Source organism: Gigantopelta aegis, chromosome 3 (genome assembly GCF_016097555.1).
Source record: "Gigantopelta aegis isolate Gae_Host chromosome 3, Gae_host_genome, whole genome shotgun sequence".
In the NCBI taxonomy this organism is placed as follows: domain Eukaryota; kingdom Metazoa; phylum Mollusca; class Gastropoda; order Neomphalida; family Peltospiridae; genus Gigantopelta; species Gigantopelta aegis.
In genome coordinates, this window is record NC_054701.1 from 57,686,642 (window position 1) to 57,707,187 (window position 20,546).

A 20,546-nucleotide genomic window follows, 5' to 3' on the forward strand; every position below is an offset into this window, starting at 1 on the left:
ATGATGTCAAGGATAGGCCAATATCTGGATGACCGGAACAAACTCATGCCCGTGAAGACCGATTCTTAGTACGCCTTTCAGGATGATCCTCACCGACTAACAGCTGAGTGTTAAACGGACAGTCCTGAGTTTACAACCATTGTTTAGCTTAGTAACTGGTTTAACGTGTCCATATACCACTAGGGTTTCGAACACGCCTATCCCGAGTCCGGCCTCCAATAGGATCGGGGGTCTTACTCAGGACAGGGATAACAACCATTGTAAAATGTTTCCGACCAAAAGAACCTTTTCGATGACGTAACATGCAACTTAAATACATTTTCGTATTTAAAATGTCAGTGTCTGTATTTACTAGGTGTTTGTTGTAGTCCTAATGCATGTAGTAGCCCAAAGCGGATTGTACCGGATTTCGTACGTACGAAAAAATATATATCACAAATTAAAGTAAAAACTGAGTGCTACAAACATTTGTATACGATCGCAAACACATTTGATATACAGACACTGGTATTCTAAACAAGAAAATGTATTTAGTATGAAATAATAGTCGCCAACAAGGCTCTGTTATCGCAAACATCTTACAATGGTTGCAAACTCAGGATAGTCCCTTTAAAGAAAGTAAAGTAAAGTTTGTTTTATTTAACGACGCCACTAGAGCACATTGATTTTTAATCTTATCATCGGCTAATGGACGTCAAACATATGGTCATTCTGACACTGGTTTTTTTTAGAGGAAACTCGCTGTCGCCACATAGGCTACTCTTTTACGACAGGCAGCGAGGGAACTTTTATTTACGCTTCCCACAGGCAGGATAGCACAAACCATGGCCTTTGTTGAACCAGTTATGCAAGTGGTTTATACCTACCCATTGAACCTTGCGGAGCACTCACTCAGGGTTTGGAGTCGGTATCTGGATTAAAAATCCCATGCCTCGACTGGGATCTGAACCCAGTACCTACTAGTCTGTAGACCGATGGCCTAATCACGACGCCATCGAGGCCGGTATCCATTTAAAGAGTGCGACGGCAGCACACAACAGGGTTTCTATACCCACTGTCTGGAGGAGGCTACGTGTTGCAGGCGTGAGCGCTTGGAATCCAATCGGACGTTGCCCACTGGAAACTGAGGGCATGGAGAATGGTACACCTATGAGATGAAATTCGGTTCCTGCTCCGCAAAACGGACGGTTGACCTAGAGTATAGAGATCTAGAGGCACGGCTTATGACCAGTAGAACGTTCTCGAGAAAGATGCTCTTGGTAGAGGTTCAGTCACTGTCTAGAGGAGCATCTCCACTGACTTTAACCTAGATAAGGGGACTGTACCTGAAACACTCAGTGGGCCTAAAATACCAAAAAAATAATGCCATCTGGGATTTTCGTTCGTCGTTTTGACAGTCACGTATTTGCAACCTATCCAACATCGAGACGCAGTGTGGGTATACCCGATTCTGACCCGTGACAGACTTAGACGTTGGTTGACATTTACAGATGACATTACTGACCACCAGTGTCCGTTGTGGAACAATAGTTGTAAGCTGTATGGTAAATGCTCATTTTCATGTTAGTTGTTGAAGCGTTAATAAAATCTTCATGACATCATCAGAATTTCATTTCTTTCAATATTGTCGATTGCAATCAGACACGTGAACAAAACATCATTGGTATTATCATAGTATGGGACGGCCTGTGCGTGTCTGTGAAAAAATAGGGTGGTGCTTAACTTTTGCGCAGGTGTATATGATTACGGTTTATTTAACCCTCTCCATATAAATATAAATATAATATATATATATATATATATATATATATATATATATATATATATATATATATATATATATATATATATATATATATATATATATATATATTGGTATAATTTAACTAGTATATATCTTTACTTATACAAAATAGAAATACGCTTAAATCGGGGGAGCAGACGAAAAATGCCAAATGTGGAAAATGTAAAAGCATTTGGTCCTTTTATATAATAACTAGATATATAGTTTCTCTCGATATATGCAGATTGGCAATTAAAAATGTAATGGAACTCATCACCAAAATCTATATTACATAAACGACATATATTATGTTCTAGCTCTAACAGTAGGCTACCATCTGCCAGTTTTTAACGAGTGGTTTAACATTGTCAGTTCTAAATGTATATATTACTCGGGCAATTTTAGTAAATATTTTTGTAGTATAATTTCCTGCTTAAACATAAAGTAAAGTACACTTATAACGAACATGCTTATAACAAACTACTGCATATAGCGAACTGATCGCAAAGTCCCGTTTTATCTCCCTATACATTAATAACCAACTTGTATAAACGTGTACAACGATCTACTGCTATAACAAACTAACTATGATGGTCCCTTCCGGTTCGTTATAAGAGTACTTTACTGTGTTGTAATTAGGTGAGCAATTTATTAGTTTAAGCCCATATTTAACGTATTGTTGTTCTATCGCCGTGTCCTAGTGTTGCGAGTAGAGGGAGGGAAATCAATGTGCAGCGTTATCATTAAACAAAACATTCCTTTCTTTTCCTTCCACACACTCAATTACTCAAAATATTGTTTAACCTATAGGTCTACGCCGTTTACGACTCTGTAAGAACCAATCTAATTAAAATTAGCTTCACTGGTTAATTACTATTACCTGTGGATCTAACAGCACCCCGTTGGAACTCATGTCCAGTTGACCTTTCATTCGACCAATCAAAACCTTACTTGCAAAATCATGCCAGTGATTTGAAAATAATTTGAAAACATTCGGGATTATGCCGAGGGTATATGGAATGATTCGGTTTAATTACGGAGTATGCCGGAAACTAATTTCAATATAAAAGTTTATATAAAATTCGTTTTAGGACGAAAAAAACCCGTGATGGTATGGCCATAAAATCTGTTTATACTAGTATACAATCCAGAGTTTATTACTGCACTTTTTCCCCGTTTTTTTTAATGTGGAAGTAAACCAACAAGTTCGCTTATTGCATAAATAGTCTCGCCCGATATTTTTGAATTTGTATGCTCCCGAATAACGCTACAAAAGGCGAAGTGTAATTTGTCGATATTTAAATTGTTATTTATAGATGAAATGTCACCTGGACATGGGAGTCCACGCAATGCTGTTAGATCTACTGGTAGACCAGTAGAACTAATTTTAATCAGATTGTGTAAGAACACACCATCTGCGTCTGGTCTACAACAGTCTGGCTTGGCTTCAGGCAACCTGCAGCGTGTCACAGAGTTTATGGGAACCAGGGTTAAGAGAAGAAACACTCCCTAGTGACCCTGGCGTTAAGAAACGATTACAGTTGTCGTGAAGTCGTGTCTCATACTATAAACTGAGCGGTCGCCTGAAGTGTTATCAGTTAGATATCGGACTTGACTAAGTTCTACAGACATGCACGTCCTCGCTTTTACCCTTCTCGTCGTGCTTTTTCCAGCAGGTATTCTTTAACTTTATTATAAATTAATTAAGTTAAATGCACAAACGTTTAAAGGGACATTCCTGAGTTTGCTGCATTGTAAGATGTTTCCGACTAATAAAATATTTCTACGATTTAACTTACATATTGAATATATTTTCTTGTTTAGAATATCAGTGTCTGAATGAATGAATTAATGAATGTTTAACGACACCCCCGCACGAAAAGTACATCGGCTATTGGGTGTCAAACTATGGTAAATGTAAACACAATTTGATGATCAACATCAATATAAGATTCAACAGTGAAATTAAAACACAATGTAAAGGACTGTGTAAAAATACAAATATCACAGGAAGATATAATTAAAATTTAGAATAAAATTCAGTATCACGTAAAAATTGTAAAATAATTTCTGGATGGAATCGAAATGATTCCATCACATTACTTTGTCCAAATAAATCTTTTTGAGTTGCTGACAAATGCTTACACTCCACCAAAATGTGTCGCACAGTCAGAAGACACTGACAGTGCTCACACTGACGTGGAGGATCTTTCTTTCAGATAAATGAATGGGTCAAATAAGTATGACCGATGCGGGCACGACACAAGACAATTTCATCCTCCCTGCACTGACTATAGGAGGACTGCCACTCTCCCAAGACTGGCTTGATAGAATGAAGCTTGTTCGCAACCGCATCGTCCCAATCATGTTGCCAAGTCGAGAAGATAAATTTGTTGATATTATTTTTTTTAAATCAGTATAAGGCACACCAACCCTGGCATGAGGCAAATCCAAAGCAGACTTGGCAGCTGAATCTGTCATTGCATTACCCTTGATGCCAACATGGCTGGGCACCCAACAAAATACAAAAACTTTAATGGCAATGGATAAAAAGACACACTTTCGTATCACCATCCCAATTAAGGGATGGTCCAGCTTCATATTACGTAAAGCTTGGAGACACGAAAGTGAGTCGGTAAAAATAATAAATTTGGATACACTAGAATCTTTGATTTCAGCTAAGGCTTTAATGACTGCCCAAACTTCAGCACTAAAAATTGATGCCGAGTCAGACAATCTCATGGAAAGTATTGTGTCTGATGGAAAAACTGTAGAACAAGCCACAGAATTCCCATCCCGTGATCCATCTGTATACACAGGAATGTAATCACGGTACTTGTCTTGAATTTCCATGAACAACTGTTTATATACCACAGCATCTGTACAATCTTTCTTCAGATGCGCAAGATCAAACACAATCTTAGGTGGTGTAATACACCAAGGTGATAAAACAAAATATGAAGGCGTTTCCAAAATGTCATTTAAATCAATGATGGAAAGCGACAAAAAACGCTTAATGCGAAGACCAAATGTACGAATAGCATTTGGCCTTGCATCAAACAACTTCATATATTTGTTATCAAACACCGCACCATGTGTAGGATGTTGTGGTAAAGAGTTAATCTTGGTAGCATACTGCAGAGAAAGCTTTGCACGTCTAGCACCCAAACAAGGTTCGTGTGCATCAACGTACAAGCTCTTTACAGGAGATGTTCTAAATGCACCAAGACATAGCCTAAGTCGCTGATTGTGTATAGGATCTATCATCTGCAAGTAAGACTTGCGTGCCGACCCATACACAATGCATCCTTAATCTAGTTTAGACCTCACAAGAGACGGAGCATAACCTTTCGGTCTGCTCCCCATTCTGTATTACCAATAACTTTTAAAATATTCAGAGCTTTCAAGCCCTTCTTTTTAACATATCAGTATCTGTATATTCAATGTATTTCTGGTTGTCTTAATATTTGTAAGAAGCCCAAACTGGATTTTGTCTTGAAATAATTTCGTACGTACGAAATTATTTGAAGACAAAATCCAGTTCGGGCTTCTTACCAATATTAAAGCGACCAGAAACACATTGAATATACAGACACTGATATTCTAAACAAGAAAATATATTTAATATGCAAGTTTAATCGTAGAAATATTTTATAAGTTGGAAACATCTTACAATGCAGCAAACTCAGGAATGTCCTTCTAATACGTTAATATAAATCTACACATTGAAAATATCTAAATGATACAATAGTGTACTACACTGTCACCATATATCATAAACACGAGCACTCGTTGTGGTAACAAAACATCTTGAATATTTTAAAGTACTATTTACTGTTTGACATAATATATTTACAATTATACCTCGTATAAGCAAACAATTTAAGTGGGTTTTGTTTTCAATAATTGCAGGTTGGTTTGACATAAAAAGAAAAGAAAAAGTTCAACCTTAAGGTGCAATTTGTAAAAACATTTGTCAATATATAAATAAAACCGGAATACTCACTCATGGAAAGGAATGTCGTCTGCTCACAGAGTTTGAAATTATATTTTCTTTTGATTAGTTTATTCCACTAATCTCTATATTTGGGTTAACACTTTGTTTATCAGTGTCTGCAAGATGAAGGTCAGTTTTCTTTGTATGTAAGATAAATTTGTTTTATAATATTGAACTCCGTGAGCAGAAGAAGAAGTTTGTTTTGTTTATCGACACCACTAGAGCACATTAATTAATTAATCACTGGCTATTGGATGTTTAATGCAGCAAGGCCGTGAGCAGAAGACATTCTTCAATTTGGCTGAATGTTTTCTTTATATCTTGAACAGTTTTTTCTATTATTTCCAGAACAGTTTTCTGTTTCTTTTCACGTCAAATCAAACCGAAAGTATTTACAAAAAACCCCAAAATAACCCCAACAAATAAACCAAAAAAAACCCCAAAAACCTCACCCACTTAAATACTTGCAGGTAAGACCCATAGTCAGAACTTATCAGTAAACATGTTCTTTTTCAAAATATGTCTTTAGTCGATTTGTCTGCTTTATAATCCAAACGTTAAAATTCAAAGATAAACTGTACATAAGCAAGATAAACAAGGTGCCAGTAAATATGACCATACGTGCAGTTTGAAGGCAAGTCACTTGTATTTAATTATTCTTCAGTATTTTGCGTCGACTGCTCAACTCGTCCCGACGGAGCTTACGATCGCGGTTGTCGTGAGTTCATTCACTGTCTGAACCACGTGGCCAACGTGATAACATGTCACCACAAGCTGGTCTTCAACAGCAATACGGGCAGGTGTGACGAGTAAGTAAAACGCCATTGTATTTGAGATTAAAGTTAGCCGTACATCAATATCATATTGTCATAAGCCTCAAATTCGGGCAAAAGTTATACAGATATTCGTGAAAAACGTGTTAAACTGAGGTCTTTTTATCATGTATTTCCATGATTGTACCTTCAAAATTAGTCGTAATCCATGTACAAATGCGTAGTGATTTGTTTCCAACCCTATATAACTGTTTGGTAGTAATGCTAATATGAATAAATGTTGTTATCTCGCCTTCATGTAAAATTCTTTAATCTCATTGGTTGTTTGCCGTTGGAAAAATCCCTTATACCCCTGTGGGCGGAGCCAAATTCTCTTATACCCCGTCTGTAATTTCCAACAGTTTCCAGCCACCCCAGTTAATGCTAAAGCAATAATTAGATTATAAATAACATTGATAATCAATCAAGTATACATAATTAATTTAATTTTTACTATAAAATACACTATTTCAATACTTTTAAAAGCTGCAATGTTGAACTCGACCACCTAATTACGGTCGTGGTGTTATTGTATTAATGCGCGATTAGCAACAGTTTTTTTTTTTTTTTTTTTTTTTAATATTTTAATTTTTTACTACATACATTTCTGATAAAAAAAAGTTTGCTTTTTGGGTTGTTTTTTTAATTAATATCTGTTTCAGACAATTTCGTATTACAAACATTTGAAGTTAAAAACTCGTTTATCGTTGGAACTATTTTTCGTCACTGGCAAGTGGTTTTGTTCGCGTCCGCGTGGTACGGCTCCGTTAATAAATTGTTAACAATTATTGTTTGGCGTTATTTTGATTATTTGGCTGTATAGTTTAACATGTCGGCAAGATAAATTCGTTGTAGAAGCATCTCTCGGTGTATATGGCTTTTTATGTACCCTCTGTGTGCTCTTTTGAGTAAAAGAACACACAGAGGGTACATAAAAAGCCATATACCCCTCGTGATGTTTCTACAACTTATATATCCAGATTCGGACATTTTGGTTTAATTCGGGCAAAAGACAGCCTGCCCCCTACAGAAATGGGAGCCCATACGTCTATACATATTGTCATATATTTAAAGGCAGTCACAATAAGAACTGACCTACTAATTAGGTTGTACTATGCCGAATAAAATCCAGTGTTGCGACACGTAGGTTTCCATTTCAGATTATACTGCACAGCTCTGGTCTTGTGAACTGATAAATTATAACATTGCACTGTTACAGTCCAAACAGGGAATCCCCTTGGCATTGACCAATGAGAACTATCGGTTTGATCGATAGAACTAAGAAATGTAGCGTGTTACGGATACTGATGTAGTGTTTCACATATGACGTCATAGTGCAAAAGACTTGTGCTTCGCTTCCGAATTCTTTACCTCTATACGGTCGAGATTGCAGCTTTAAAACTAAACAAAATTACATTATTTTAGTTTAATGTTTAGTATCATTTGTTTAAGTTCGTGTACTGTATGTGTCTAGGTTTAGAAAAAAACTGTATCTACGGCAATGCTTTAAGATTCCCCAACATAAACATTACCATGACTCTTTGGGGCAATACAGATTTAACTTGTTTTAAAGAAATGTGCTTGGTAAATTGTGTACACCAGCTACATGGTATGGTATGGTATAGGGATTAATGTGCATATTCAGAGCAAGCTGTTTTAGCACACGCCTATTGTCATGGGCCTCCGTCCAGGACAGGAAAGGGATGTGGTGGGTGGGAGATGGGACCGCCTGCACTGGCAGGTGCAAGGCAGCACCAACAGCCCGACAGGGGTCGGTAACAGGCTATGGAATTTGGAAAAAGGTGCGCAATTTGAAGGTAGGAAATTTGGCGCATTTTTGATCGGTCTGCCGAATTGGAAAGAGTAAACTATGTGTGACGGTACATGCTCTTAATTTCTTTTCGCCTGTGGCGATATTAATTGTTTTAGAGGGCCGTGTGCAGTTCCATATGCACTTAATCCCAGGTGGCCAGTAGTTACGTAATACCTCCGCGAGTGCGGTTTTTACAACCGTGATTTTGGCGACTGGTGACAGAATGTCTGGTCATCTAAGGAAATATACCGACTCTGGGAGAGGTGGAAATATCAGATGATACGTGAGGTACCGCGATGTGCCACCAGGCGATATTTGGTTTTATAATAAATAGCTAGGGTTTTAGAGATATCGGGGAAAAACATAAGGAAGGCTCGAGGGGATCGCTGTCTGTCCGGACTGGTAAATAATTTTATTTCTGCTCTGTGTATAACCTTGATGTGATTGATGTGACTTTAAATATTTTAATACTGTATTATACCAATATTATTTAGTATCGCTGTCTAAATAAATATATAAAGCTTAGCCAGTCATCCTAGAGGACCTAGGTAAACTATAGGTTATTGTCTTTATTGTGATACGTACCAGTATTTAATTAATTCTGTGTTACAAGGTTACTGAATGAGTAGTTAAGGGTTAATTAAAAATTAACCAGTTAGGAATAGAGTTGTAATTCCTTTACTAATTAAGTTCTCCTCGAAGCGTTTCTCAATTATCACACGTTACTGAACGAGTAGTAAGGGTTAATTAAAAATTAACCAGTTAGGAATAGAGTTGTAATTCCTTTATTAATTAAGTTCTCCTGGAAGCGTTTCTCAATTATCACACGTGTGGGTGTTACGGTGAAGTGATTAGCATATTGTGTAAACTAGACACCTAGAGATTAACTAATTAAGTGATCAGTTCTGGGTTGTTATTATTTGTTGTTGTTAATTAACTACTGCGGCAGTACATTTGTCAGCGTAGGTTACTACAGATTCCAAAGTGTATTGTGTTTTTGTTGTGTTTTCTAGTGAACTATACGTGCTATAATAATATATACTTTATATAAGATCATATCTCTGATCATACCTAGACGAGCCACAAGCGGGTATAACTGCCTATTACAGAGAGATCTAATAGATATACAGTTAGGAGAGATATTTGGACAATCGTGTTTCATTCAGTTACGGGTATTATAGGATCCCCATGACACTATGTATGCTTTAGAACTCAGTTTGCCGAGAGTAGCTCGTTACTAGGACCTATTTGGTGTTAAGATGTCTCCCTAGGTTGCCCATAGGGGCCCTTATTCAGATCGTGTCAGTCACATGTTATTCACTGTCCTATTTATACAGTCCACTCAACGTTCCACCGCCATGCGGAATCCTCAAGGACTGCACCACGAAACATGACGGGAGTTACGCTGATGTATCAGAACACTGTAGATCATATTACACCTGCCATGCCGGCACCTTCTTTGGACACAATTTCTGTACACCAGGTAAAGTCTTCAAGTCTGGTCGTAAATAAAATCATACTGTCGTGATTTCCGTAATATTATTTTATCCCCCCCACACACGCACACACCCACCCACCCCTAAAACCAACTAACAACCAAACAACTACAACAACACACAAAGTGTCATTTAACAGGACTCGAACCTACTGCATCGACTCGCAGGACATTTGACAGACTGCCACCTTATTAGATCGGCCACCACTGAAACGGAAGTCCAAATAACTGTAGCTAAGATGAGAGTTTAAAAGTTTCTTTTGTTTAACGTCACCACTAGAGTACATCGATTTATTTATCATCTACTATTGGATAAATGTCAAACATTTGGTGATTTTCACATATAGTCTTAGAGAGAAAACCCGCTACATTTTTCCATTTGTAGCAAGGGATCTTATATATGCACTATCCCACAGACAGTATAGCATATACCACTGCCTTTGATATACCAGTCGTGGTGCATCAAGCGGACACGTTACCACTGGGCTACATCCCACCGCTTACTAAGATGAGAGAGTTGTGTAACAGAAACTGTTTTGTATTTTGTATTCAGCAATTTCAAAATTACATCTGGATTAATGACGCACTTTGAGATTAATAGTCCACCTAAAGTGATGTCAACCCGCTTAATGTAATGTCCACATGGTATGTCGTGTGTAAACGGACATTAAAATATCGACAGTGGGGTGAGATGGTGGAGGTTGGGGGGAGGGGGAGGGGTTGTTGGCAGACCGCTCACTTGAGGTGTGATAATAGTTTATGGAGTTGATCGATCTCAATAAACCTTTTTTCTCTCGTCGCAATCCGTGCTTCATGTCTGGTACACTAAATGCCGTGGTATGTCTATGGGAAACTTCATATAAAAGATTTCTTGGCATTCTATTGTGGCTTATGTTGCGGTAGGGTGTTTCTTCTCTTTCTCTTTATGCCAGTACCCCACGACTGGTATATCAAAGGCCGTTGAATGTGCTGTCTTGTCTGTGGTCGTGCATATAAAATATGCTTTGCTGCTAATGAAAAAATCTAGCGGGTTTCCTCTGAAGACTACGTGTCAGAATTACAAAATGTTTCACATCCAATAGCAGATGATTAATAAATAAATATGTTCAAGTGGTATCGTTAAATATAATAAACTTCAATGTTCTATCAAAGAAATGTCGAAATAACCACATGTTAAATAACTGTGGTTTAAAATGGGCTAAAGTGTATTTAAACATTCATTTTCTTTCTATTTCGAGTCACCTAGTTTGTTCTTTCACCTCCTAAGTTAAATGTTTCCATAAACATATCACTGAAAACATTGTAAAACCCGAAATACAGTAATATCTGTATGTCACTATTAAGCAATAAATATGACAATACGAAATACAGTAATTTTTGTAAGTCGTAAATTTAACAAAGTTCACTAATACGACTCTATGATTTTTTTTTTCCAGGTACAGTTTTTAATGAAGAACTTCAAACCTGCGACTGGCCGAGTGACGTCAAAGCACCATGTGGTACAAAACCCTGAAAGATGGTCGTTCAGATGATATTGAAGACAAGAAAACATTTAAACAACTATATACATATTTATGTTACGAATACACCATAGATAAAGTCCAATAAACGGAATGTTATAACGTCTTAGTAGTATGTTGTATTATTATATTTCGTTAGCATTTCACTGAATACTTACGTTATCAGCTAGAGAGCGAATCAGATACAAATATGTAAAGAATACACTCAAAGCAAGAATAAATGTAATGAGCATCACTTGGTGATACGCTAATGAGCATTGCATATATATATGCTAGTGATAAGTCGTGGTGATGTCATACTAGAGAGTGCCTTATGACACGCTACACAAAGCACTGAACGATGATATGCTACACTGTGCGTGATGATACGTCGCTATGCACTGCGTGGTCATGTGTTATTGACCACTGGGCATGATATGCACTGATGACATATTGATATCACACACTGTGATGACATGGTACGATCTATGTTGAATTGCTATTGTGTGTTGACATTCCGCTAATAAGTATGTAATAACATGCCGCTGAAGACTGTATGATGAAATATTGTTGAATCTATTGCCGTTATTAGGTACTGAGCTTTGCATGAATAAATGCTATTGAGTATTGTGTGTTGACATTCCGCTAATAAGTATGTAATAACATGCCACTGAAGACTGTATGATGAAATATTGTTGAATCTATTGCCTTTATTAGGTACTGAGCTTTGCATGAATAAATGCTATTAAGTATTGTGTGTTGACATGCAAATGGACCTTGACTAATACTGATCATTATATGTAAATACGAGGTCGGGATTTTGCTCAGTCGGTTGAGTATGAGTGGCGATATGGAGAAGGAAGAAGTGAAGAAAGTGATCTACAAGAAGGAGTGCACGGTCGTCGTTGATGTCGGTGACAATAGAAAGATGGCGGTTGCCGACTTGATTAAATTCCTCAGTGAACAGGTTGGTGATGTGACTGATTCATGCGTGTGTACCAAAGGGACCTGACAGGTATGAAATGACTGTGGATGATGTTGTGCAGGCAAGGATCATTTCGGATAATGATTCCCTAGAACTGAATGGCATGAAGATGAAGGCGAGGTTGTCACATTCGGACAGTGTTTTTGTTTCCTTTTTGCACTTGTCAGCTTATATTTCAGACGAAGAGATAGAGGAGAAACTGAAATTGATGAACATTGAGTTAATAACACCTATTTACAGGTGAATTTACAAAGGTACTCGCATTGCGGATGGAACCAGGTACGTGCGTGTTAAATATCCACCTGACTTAAAGAGTTTACCTTATTCGATGAAATTTAACACTGTCGAAGGTGTGGAGTTTTTTCGTGTTTTGCATGACTATCAAATAAAGGTGTGCTATAACTGTATGTCGGATAGTCACGTGATTCGGGATTGCCCGAATATCACTTGTAATTTCTGCAAAGAGAAGGGACATATTGCCAGAAATTGTAACAAAATATTTCTGTGTGAAAAATGTGGAAATAAATGTGTGTGTATAGAGTGTGAATGAATACGACAGCGAGCATGTGGATGGCAGTGACAGCGACAGTACTGACGATGATAGAATGCAAGAAGAAACTCAGGCAAGCCATGAACAAGTCAAAGTAAGCAAGGGTTCGAGAAATGATAACCAAGCTGAGTGGAGAAATGCTCACAAAGATGCAACACCGAGTTCGAAAAATGATAACCAGCACGCAAACTGTAATGTGGAGAAATCAGTGAAGAGAGTAAAAGCAGTCGACATTCGTGTCCAAGGCTTTTAATTAGATCACAAAATAATTCAAGTAAACATGTGAAAATTTACACTCATCACCAATCGGAGATCAAAACTAAATACCAGTTGATATTCTTCGCACATACAAAGACAGAATCCTAAAAATTAAAAAAAAGAAATATACTCGTTACGTCAAACAATGTTTATTGACCGACTTAATTATCGATTCAGTGTGTCATGATGCATATGACATTATAATCACATCACTTTCTCTGCTTGAAGTCCGACATGGATAGGATGATATCAGCGTTTTTATATCCCCATACAGGACTATTGCTGAATGAAATTATATATATATGTGATGTGTGTGTGTGTGTGTGTGTGTGTGTGTGTGTGTGTGTGTGTGTGTGTGTGTGTGTGTGTCTATATATATACTCGCGGAAAAAAGTTCCTGTGCACCAAATAATTGCATATAGAGTATAATTTACTTAAAATCTGGTCATAAAAAAAATCAGAAAATAAACGTGTAACCACTTCCTTTCATATCCCAGCAGTGCCCAGTCAGTTGCACGAGCTATTCATGCTTTGTGATCATAAATTGCATTAGTAGCATTCTTGGTGACGTGCTCCTCTTTGAATGCATTTTTCTATTCATTGGACTCATCACTCAGAAAAATACTTTTGTTGCCATCTGATCGTCGTCAGTGTGATGTCACCCTCCAAGAAAATTAACTTCTTCGAAAGATGGGCATGATGGCAGTTAGAATGGCACAAACGTTGTTGCTAGTCGTTTTGGTGTTCATCAGAAAACTATGCAGTGTCTGCGGATATGTCCTCGACAGTTTAGGAATACTAGGGATCTTCCATGTTTAGTTAGTCGACACGTGACGTCACGTTAACCAATCGTCAATATCAAGCGGGTGCACATGTGGAATCATTTGGAAATGACAAGTTTAACATCCCAATACATCCCTGTGTTAAGGCCGATCAGTGGAAGAACTTTATGCAACCGATTAGGTGATCACAAACGTACGACCATGACATGACGTCAATACGTTGTTCTGTTATATCGTCACCGAGGGCGCACCAAGCACTGTGTAGACCGTATTTCAGATTCAGAAGACGGGGAGGGATCACTGTACTTTTGACAGATAAATAGTACATCTATGTAAAACAATATTTTAAAATTTTATAAATATACGTCTCACTGAAATTTTAATGATGCACGGGAACTTTTTTCCGTGAATATGTGTGTGTGTGTGTGTGTGTGTGTGTGTGTGTGTGTGTGTGTGTGTAAATTTTTATATAAAAAAGGTTCATTTAAATAGTCTGTTAATAAAGTAATATTTATCTCGTATCGAATCGAAGCTTCGTGACGATTTCGAATCGAATCGAATATACGAAGCTTCGCAAGGGCCTATTAAATAGCATCTTCGTCCCAACGGCAGACCAGGCGGAAGAGAAGCAAAAGTCCCAATGGCTGTGAAGGCGGAAGAATGAATGAATGAATGAATGTTTAGCAACACCCCAGCACGAAAAATACATCGGCTATTGGGTATCAAACTATGGTAATGCAAATAAATAAAGTGATGATCAACATCAATATAAAATTCAAGATTTAAACAAAAACAGTGTAAAGAACTGTGCAAAAACACAAATATCACAGAGATAATTTCAATTTTGTACTGTATTGGCCATTCTCAAAGAAAATGTTACACCCCTGCACCAAGGTGAGGTTACAGTACGCGCAGGGGATGAAGGCGGAAGAAGACAACAGTATGGGTAGGGGGAACTCATCAGCCTTGGCTGGCAATTCCACCTCAGAGAAGGACACTAATGAAAACCATGAACTACCCTGAAGACAGAACATGTCGGCTGAGGGCAGCGGGTAGACCTCCTTTACCTAAAGGAGAAAACCGGATATGTATGCAATCCCACCCACTATGGCCATACAGATAAAAACAAATTATTAGTCAGGGGGTCAAATGCATATTTTGGCCTAACCTGGAAAGTGGTTTCAAAGTTTTTTTTCTCTGTGTTTTCATCTTATATAGGTATTGTACTCTATGAAACTGCGTGATGGCATTCTCCCACCATTGAGCATGTTCATTAATATACAAATTAGCGACCGCCATTACTGAAAAAATCCTTTTTCTGCAATATCTCTGAAACAAGGCAAGCAAAGTTGACGTATGAGGGCTCTATACATATGTTTCGAGGGTCAAATAATATGATTAAGACATTTTAATAGTGCTCATTGCTATGGTTAAGCGGCTACGAGCATGTACCCTGTTTTGGTGACCATTCATGTTTCCAGGAATCGGTTCGGTACGTGTTTGTTCGAAAAAAACAACTTTGGAACAACTTTCCAGGTTCAGCTCCTGACCCTCTGACTAATAATGATACAGTAAGGAGTCTAATGTTTTGTTATAAGATCTCATGAACAAACAAGTTGGAAAGGGCTGCAGCCAAAAGCCCTACTGCAAAATTGTGGGTTGACTGCTTATTGAAACCTGTCCTCATAATGATGCTCTATATGAGAGCTGAGAAAGAAGGGGAGTTTCTCTTGCACCTTGGAGCAATTGAATTGATGCTGCCTTATTTCTTTGCCAGCGGGCACATCCATTATGCCACATATTATATGATATCAATGAAAGCTCTCCCACAACATGTTCTACAGCATTTCACTAAAGGGGACCACGTTGTGAGGCACATTGATGGCATATGGAATGGAATCTGGTCCGATATGCTAATCAAGACCACATTTATGAGATATGGCAAGGGCAAGCACGGCATAATAGGCATAACACTGAACCATGAAGCTTTGACATCTTGGGCATTGAGCCTACATGTCTGCGGTCAGATTGCTACCGATGTAGCTGGAATGAGAGGTGATGAGAGTGTAGCCAGGCAGGCACAAAGAAAAAGCAAATCCAGGATACAATATGATGCAAACGATCGACAGGACATAAGAGTGAAGATTGCCCAGTGCATACCACCACTTGACCAGCAACAGCATCCAGAGGGATCAGTTGTGAACATAGTTACTGGAAGGCTAGAATCATCTTCAAAAGTGAATGTTCACAAATCAATTGAAATCGGGGGCAAACAATCCAGGGAATTTACAGAGGCTTTCATAATAAGATTGAAAGAAAGATAACTACAATGGCAGATACAAATAAGTCTGTAAATATTGGCACACACAAGGTTTTTGATACAAACCTAATCTACAGTCGTGCCATATGTCTGCAGGCCAGTAACAGGGATATAGATATTGACGACCTGATGTCCCATGAATTGGCTCCACTGCCAATAGCTCTATTTGCAGACTCTGGTGATATGCACATTTCAGCATCAAAATCCGTCTTGAAAAGAGAGATGAAAATTGAGGTGTCATCAAGAGTAGCCCATGAAGAAATTGAAGTCATTGTCATTGATGGTTGTGCCCTTCTTTGGATCCTACTTGGCCTGCTGTTGGAAATGTGCAGACATACATTGATGCCTTTAAGCATAAAATAGCAGAGAAGCTCTCCAAATTTGATGTCTATCTAGTCTTTGATACGTACAACCATTTCAGCACCAAAGAGTCAACACGATTAGCCAGGGGTACTGGCAGGGTGTATCAGTTGATGCCCTCAACACCAATTCCCGCCCAGAAAGAAGTGTTGACTGTTACAGGCAATAAGAAGCAGCGCATCAAACTGATATGTGAGGGTTTGCAAAGTGATGAAGACTTTGTCCAGCACACACTTTCCATAACAGGACAGGAGGACACTATCGCAATTAGCAAGGGCCTTGTTATAGAGAGACAAGATATGTACACCAGTCATGATGAAGATGACAATATTATAGTGCAACAGGCATTTATGGCAGCTTCAGAGGGGGCATCTGGTGTAGCTGTGATGGCTGATGATACAGATGTGTGGGCCCTTCTGCTGCACCACTATCTGGAGCAGAATATTGACATCCCAATTATAATGCAATCTCCTATACATGGAAGAAGTGTCATAGAAATCAAGGCAACTGCTGCCAAATATGCAAAAATCATTCCAAAGAAGATGTTGAACACCATAAAACAACACTCACTGAGTATGTTTGGAGAAATTGAGGCCCTCTGGCCTGAATTAGTGAAGCAGACAACTCAATTTGCTGTTGCTACTTATGGTCAGGAAAGCTGCCATTCTCTCTGTAAGGCTAGAGTAAAGGTATGGAAAACCAGAATAGGCAAGTGGGGCAGCTCAATGCCAAAACTCTGTTCACTGCCACCAACTGATGCTGCTTTCCAGGAAAATCTCAGAAGAGCACATCTACAAACTTTCTTGTGGAAGAATGCTTTGAAGGTTGAGCCTCAGAAGTTAGACCCGTTAGAGTATGGATGGAGCAAAGATGGGGATAAGCTCTGCCCAACTATAGTTCCTGCAGGAACACAAATGGTCCCTGAGTACATCAAAGAGATCATCAATTGTGGCTGCTCCAGTGACATGCCATGTGAACGTAATCACTGTGGGTGTAACAAAGCAGGAATGGCATGCTCAGTTTTCTGTGCCTGTCAGCAACAGGATGCAGCGTCAATATGTCACAACAGGATGAATATTCTATTACCTGACAGTGGTGATGAAACAAGTGCAGAAGGGGAAGATAGTGATGATGACAATAACACAGATGATTGACGATGTTTGTTACAACAAATATTTTAAAACCAAACACAGAAATATGTATACTTACTCTGGTTTAGTGACTTATGTGTAGGTACATGATATACAGATCATTTACGTAGCCAGATTTGATGTCATCTTTGAATATAAATTCGTAAAGAAATCAATAAATATTGTGTATTCTTAGAGTAGCATTTAGTTGGTCAGTATTGAGTTCATGAGATCTTATAACAAAACATTAGACTCCTTACTGTATCATTATTAGTCAGAGGGTCAGGAGCTGAAACTGGAAAGTTTTTTCGAACAAACACGTACCGAACCGATTCCTGGATACATAAATGGTCACCAAAACAGGGTACATGCTCGTAGCCGCTTAACCATAGCAATGAGCACTATTAAAATCTCTTAATCATATTCTTTGACCCTCGAAACATATGTATAGAGCCCTCATACGTCAACTTTGCTTGCCTTGTTACAGAGATATTGCAGAAAAGGGATTTTTCAGTAATGACGGTCGCTAATTTGCATATTTATGAAAATGCTCAATGGTGGGAGAATGCCATCACGCAGTTTCATAGAGAACAATACCTATACAACATGAAAACACCGAGAAAAAAGACTTTGGAACAACTTTCCAGGTTCAGCTCCTGACCCCCTGACTATATAGTCTGTTCCAATAAAGTCCACAAATCACCAGTTTACCGACATTTTTCTTTTAATTTCAAGAGTAAACACCACCCTGTACATCAATGAGAGCCCCCCAAACTGCTAACTTTAAACAGATATTTACAAAATAATCGACGAAAATAATTTTTATTCTATTTCCGACACTACTTTAGTATATATGTTTACTTATACAAAATAGAAATACATTGTACATGGGGGAAATGTAAAATCATTTGGTCCTTTTATATAATAGCTAGATATATAGTTTCTCTCGATATATAGAGATTGGCAATTAAAAATGTAATGAAACTCATCACCAACATCTATATTACAGTTTTTAATGAGTGGTTTAACATTGTCAGTTCTAAATGCTCGGGGAATTTGAGTAAATAAAGGTGTATAAATTCCTGCTTAAACATATAGTAAAGTACACTTATAACGAACGTGCTTAGAACAAACTACTGCATAGAACGAACTGATCGCAAAGTCCCGTTTTATCTCCCTATACATATATATCAATGACCATCTTATGCAAATGTGTACAACGAACTACTGATATAACGAACTAACTATGATGGTCCCTTCAGGTTCGTTATAAGAGTACTTTACTGTATTGTAGTTAGGTGAGCAACTTATTAGTTTAAGCCCATATTTAACGTATTGTTGTTCTATCGCCGTGTCCTAGTGTTGCGAGTAGAGGGAGGGAAATCAATGTGCAGCGTTATCATTAAACAAAACATTCCTTTTTTTTCCTTTCACACTCAATTACTCAAAATATTTTTTAACCTATAGGTATACGCCATTTACGACTCTGTAATGTAGGCGTCACACTGTCCCGAATTTGACACCAGATGGCCATACGAATATGGAATTTTAAATTTCGCGCGAAGATGGCCCCGAACTTGGTCAACAGCAAAATCAACAGCCGAAGCAAGTACGATGCCTACAGAAGGTCACACGATGGCACCCGGACCACACACGAAGGCAACACAAAGATGTGACGTCGTATTGAGAGTACGATGCGTTCGAACTAGGTCACGAAGGCGTCTCGTGACCTCCCGATGGTATAAAACCTTCGGCTGACCGTGGGAAATTCAATTGGTGATCGGAGATTATTGGGAGCAGAACACACAGTACATTTCAACTTTATTTCAAATTTAATTCAACTGTAATTCAACTTTAACATGCCACCCAAGACAGGGAGAGGCAGGGGGAAGAGGCTGGCTGGTAAATACAGAACTCAGAAGAGGAAAGCAGAGGAAACTGAGGATTTAGAGGTCCAAGAAGACAGCACTGAGTCTCCAACCAGAGAGAGAAGGAGGAAATCCAAGAAAGATGTCAGTCCTTGTCCAAGTAAAACTCCAGAGCGGTCTCCAGAGGGTTCCAGATCTCCTCAGCAGTCTGAAAGGTCTCCTCAGCAGTATAGGAGGTCTCCTCAGCAGTCGCAAGAGTCTCGGCAGCATTCACCTTCTCCCCATCCTCCTCGTAACAGACAGCCCGAATCCTCGGATGATGAAGGTAAATATTTATAACTTATTTTTGGTATGGATGGGGGCAAGAGGGGTTATTGATTTTGTTATATATTCCCATACATTGTTGTCCTGCATGTACTTAAACAATTTTTCCATTTGGTATCTTTTCAGATGAGTCAGCTTCCCCCACCCTCCCTGCAGGCAAGTCCAAGTCCAAGCCTCAAGTGGGCAAGGGCAAGGGCGACAAAGGGAAAGGCAAGGCCCAGAATGAGAACCCACCCCCTGGTGCACCATACAGCTTCACAGAGGCGCAGGAGGAGGCAATCGCTCGCTGGGTGGAGAGTAAGAAGCTACTGTATGACATGAAGGACAAACAGTACAAAGACAAGGCATTAAGGAGGCAACTATGGGAGGGAAAGGCTGCGGAGTACGGGGTGGATTGTAAGTATAAAATTTTTTACATTTCAATTACTTTGAAATATTTGAAATATATTTCAGATACTTGACATAAATTGCTGTCAATGAACATTTCAATGATTGTACTAATTATTTGTTTTTATTTCTGTCATTGCAGATGATTCAATTCAGAAATGGTACCACACACACAGAGGACTC

At 38.5% G+C, this 20,546-nt stretch overlaps 2 protein-coding genes across 2 annotated transcripts; both read left to right on the plus strand.

Moving 5' to 3' along the window:
* The first annotated feature begins 3,341 nt into the window (after positions 1–3,341).
* Positions 3,342–11,529, plus strand: LOC121391322 (chitin-binding domain protein cbd-1-like). The gene is made up of 4 exons (XM_041522991.1): positions 3,342–3,459; positions 6,445–6,589; positions 9,743–9,888; positions 11,337–11,529. Exons 1-4 carry the CDS (start codon positions 3,414–3,416, stop codon positions 11,411–11,413), a joined length of 414 nt encoding a protein of 137 aa, XP_041378925.1. The 5' UTR covers positions 3,342–3,413; the 3' UTR covers positions 11,414–11,529.
* Positions 11,530–19,643: 8,114 nt separating this feature from the next.
* LOC121368740 (pre-mRNA-splicing factor 38A-like) lies at positions 19,644–20,509 on the plus strand. The gene is made up of 3 exons (XM_041493488.1): positions 19,644–19,977; positions 20,103–20,331; positions 20,506–20,509. Exons 1-3 carry the CDS (start codon positions 19,644–19,646, stop codon positions 20,507–20,509), a joined length of 567 nt encoding a protein of 188 aa, XP_041349422.1.
* Positions 20,510–20,546: the final 37 nt, after the last annotated feature.

What these genes read in the sequence shown, in the direction of transcription:
- LOC121391322 (XM_041522991.1), top strand. Translation starts at nt 3,414, where the DNA reads ATGCACGTCCTCGCTTTTACCCTTCTCGTCGTGCTTTTTCCAGCAG. An exon ending in AATACGGGCAGGTGTGACGA is followed by an intron (nt 6,590 to 9,742) that starts GTAAGTAAAACG and finishes CTATTTATACAG; the next exon opens with TCCACTCAACGTTCCACCGC. An exon ending in ACACAATTTCTGTACACCAG is followed by an intron (nt 9,889 to 11,336) that starts GTAAAGTCTTCA and finishes TTTTTTTTCCAG; the next exon opens with GTACAGTTTTTAATGAAGAA.
- LOC121368740 (XM_041493488.1), top strand. Translation starts at nt 19,644, where the DNA reads ATGCCACCCAAGACAGGGAGAGGCAGGGGGAAGAGGCTGGCTGGTAAA. An exon ending in CGAATCCTCGGATGATGAAG is followed by an intron (nt 19,978 to 20,102) that starts GTAAATATTTAT and finishes GTATCTTTTCAG; the next exon opens with ATGAGTCAGCTTCCCCCACC.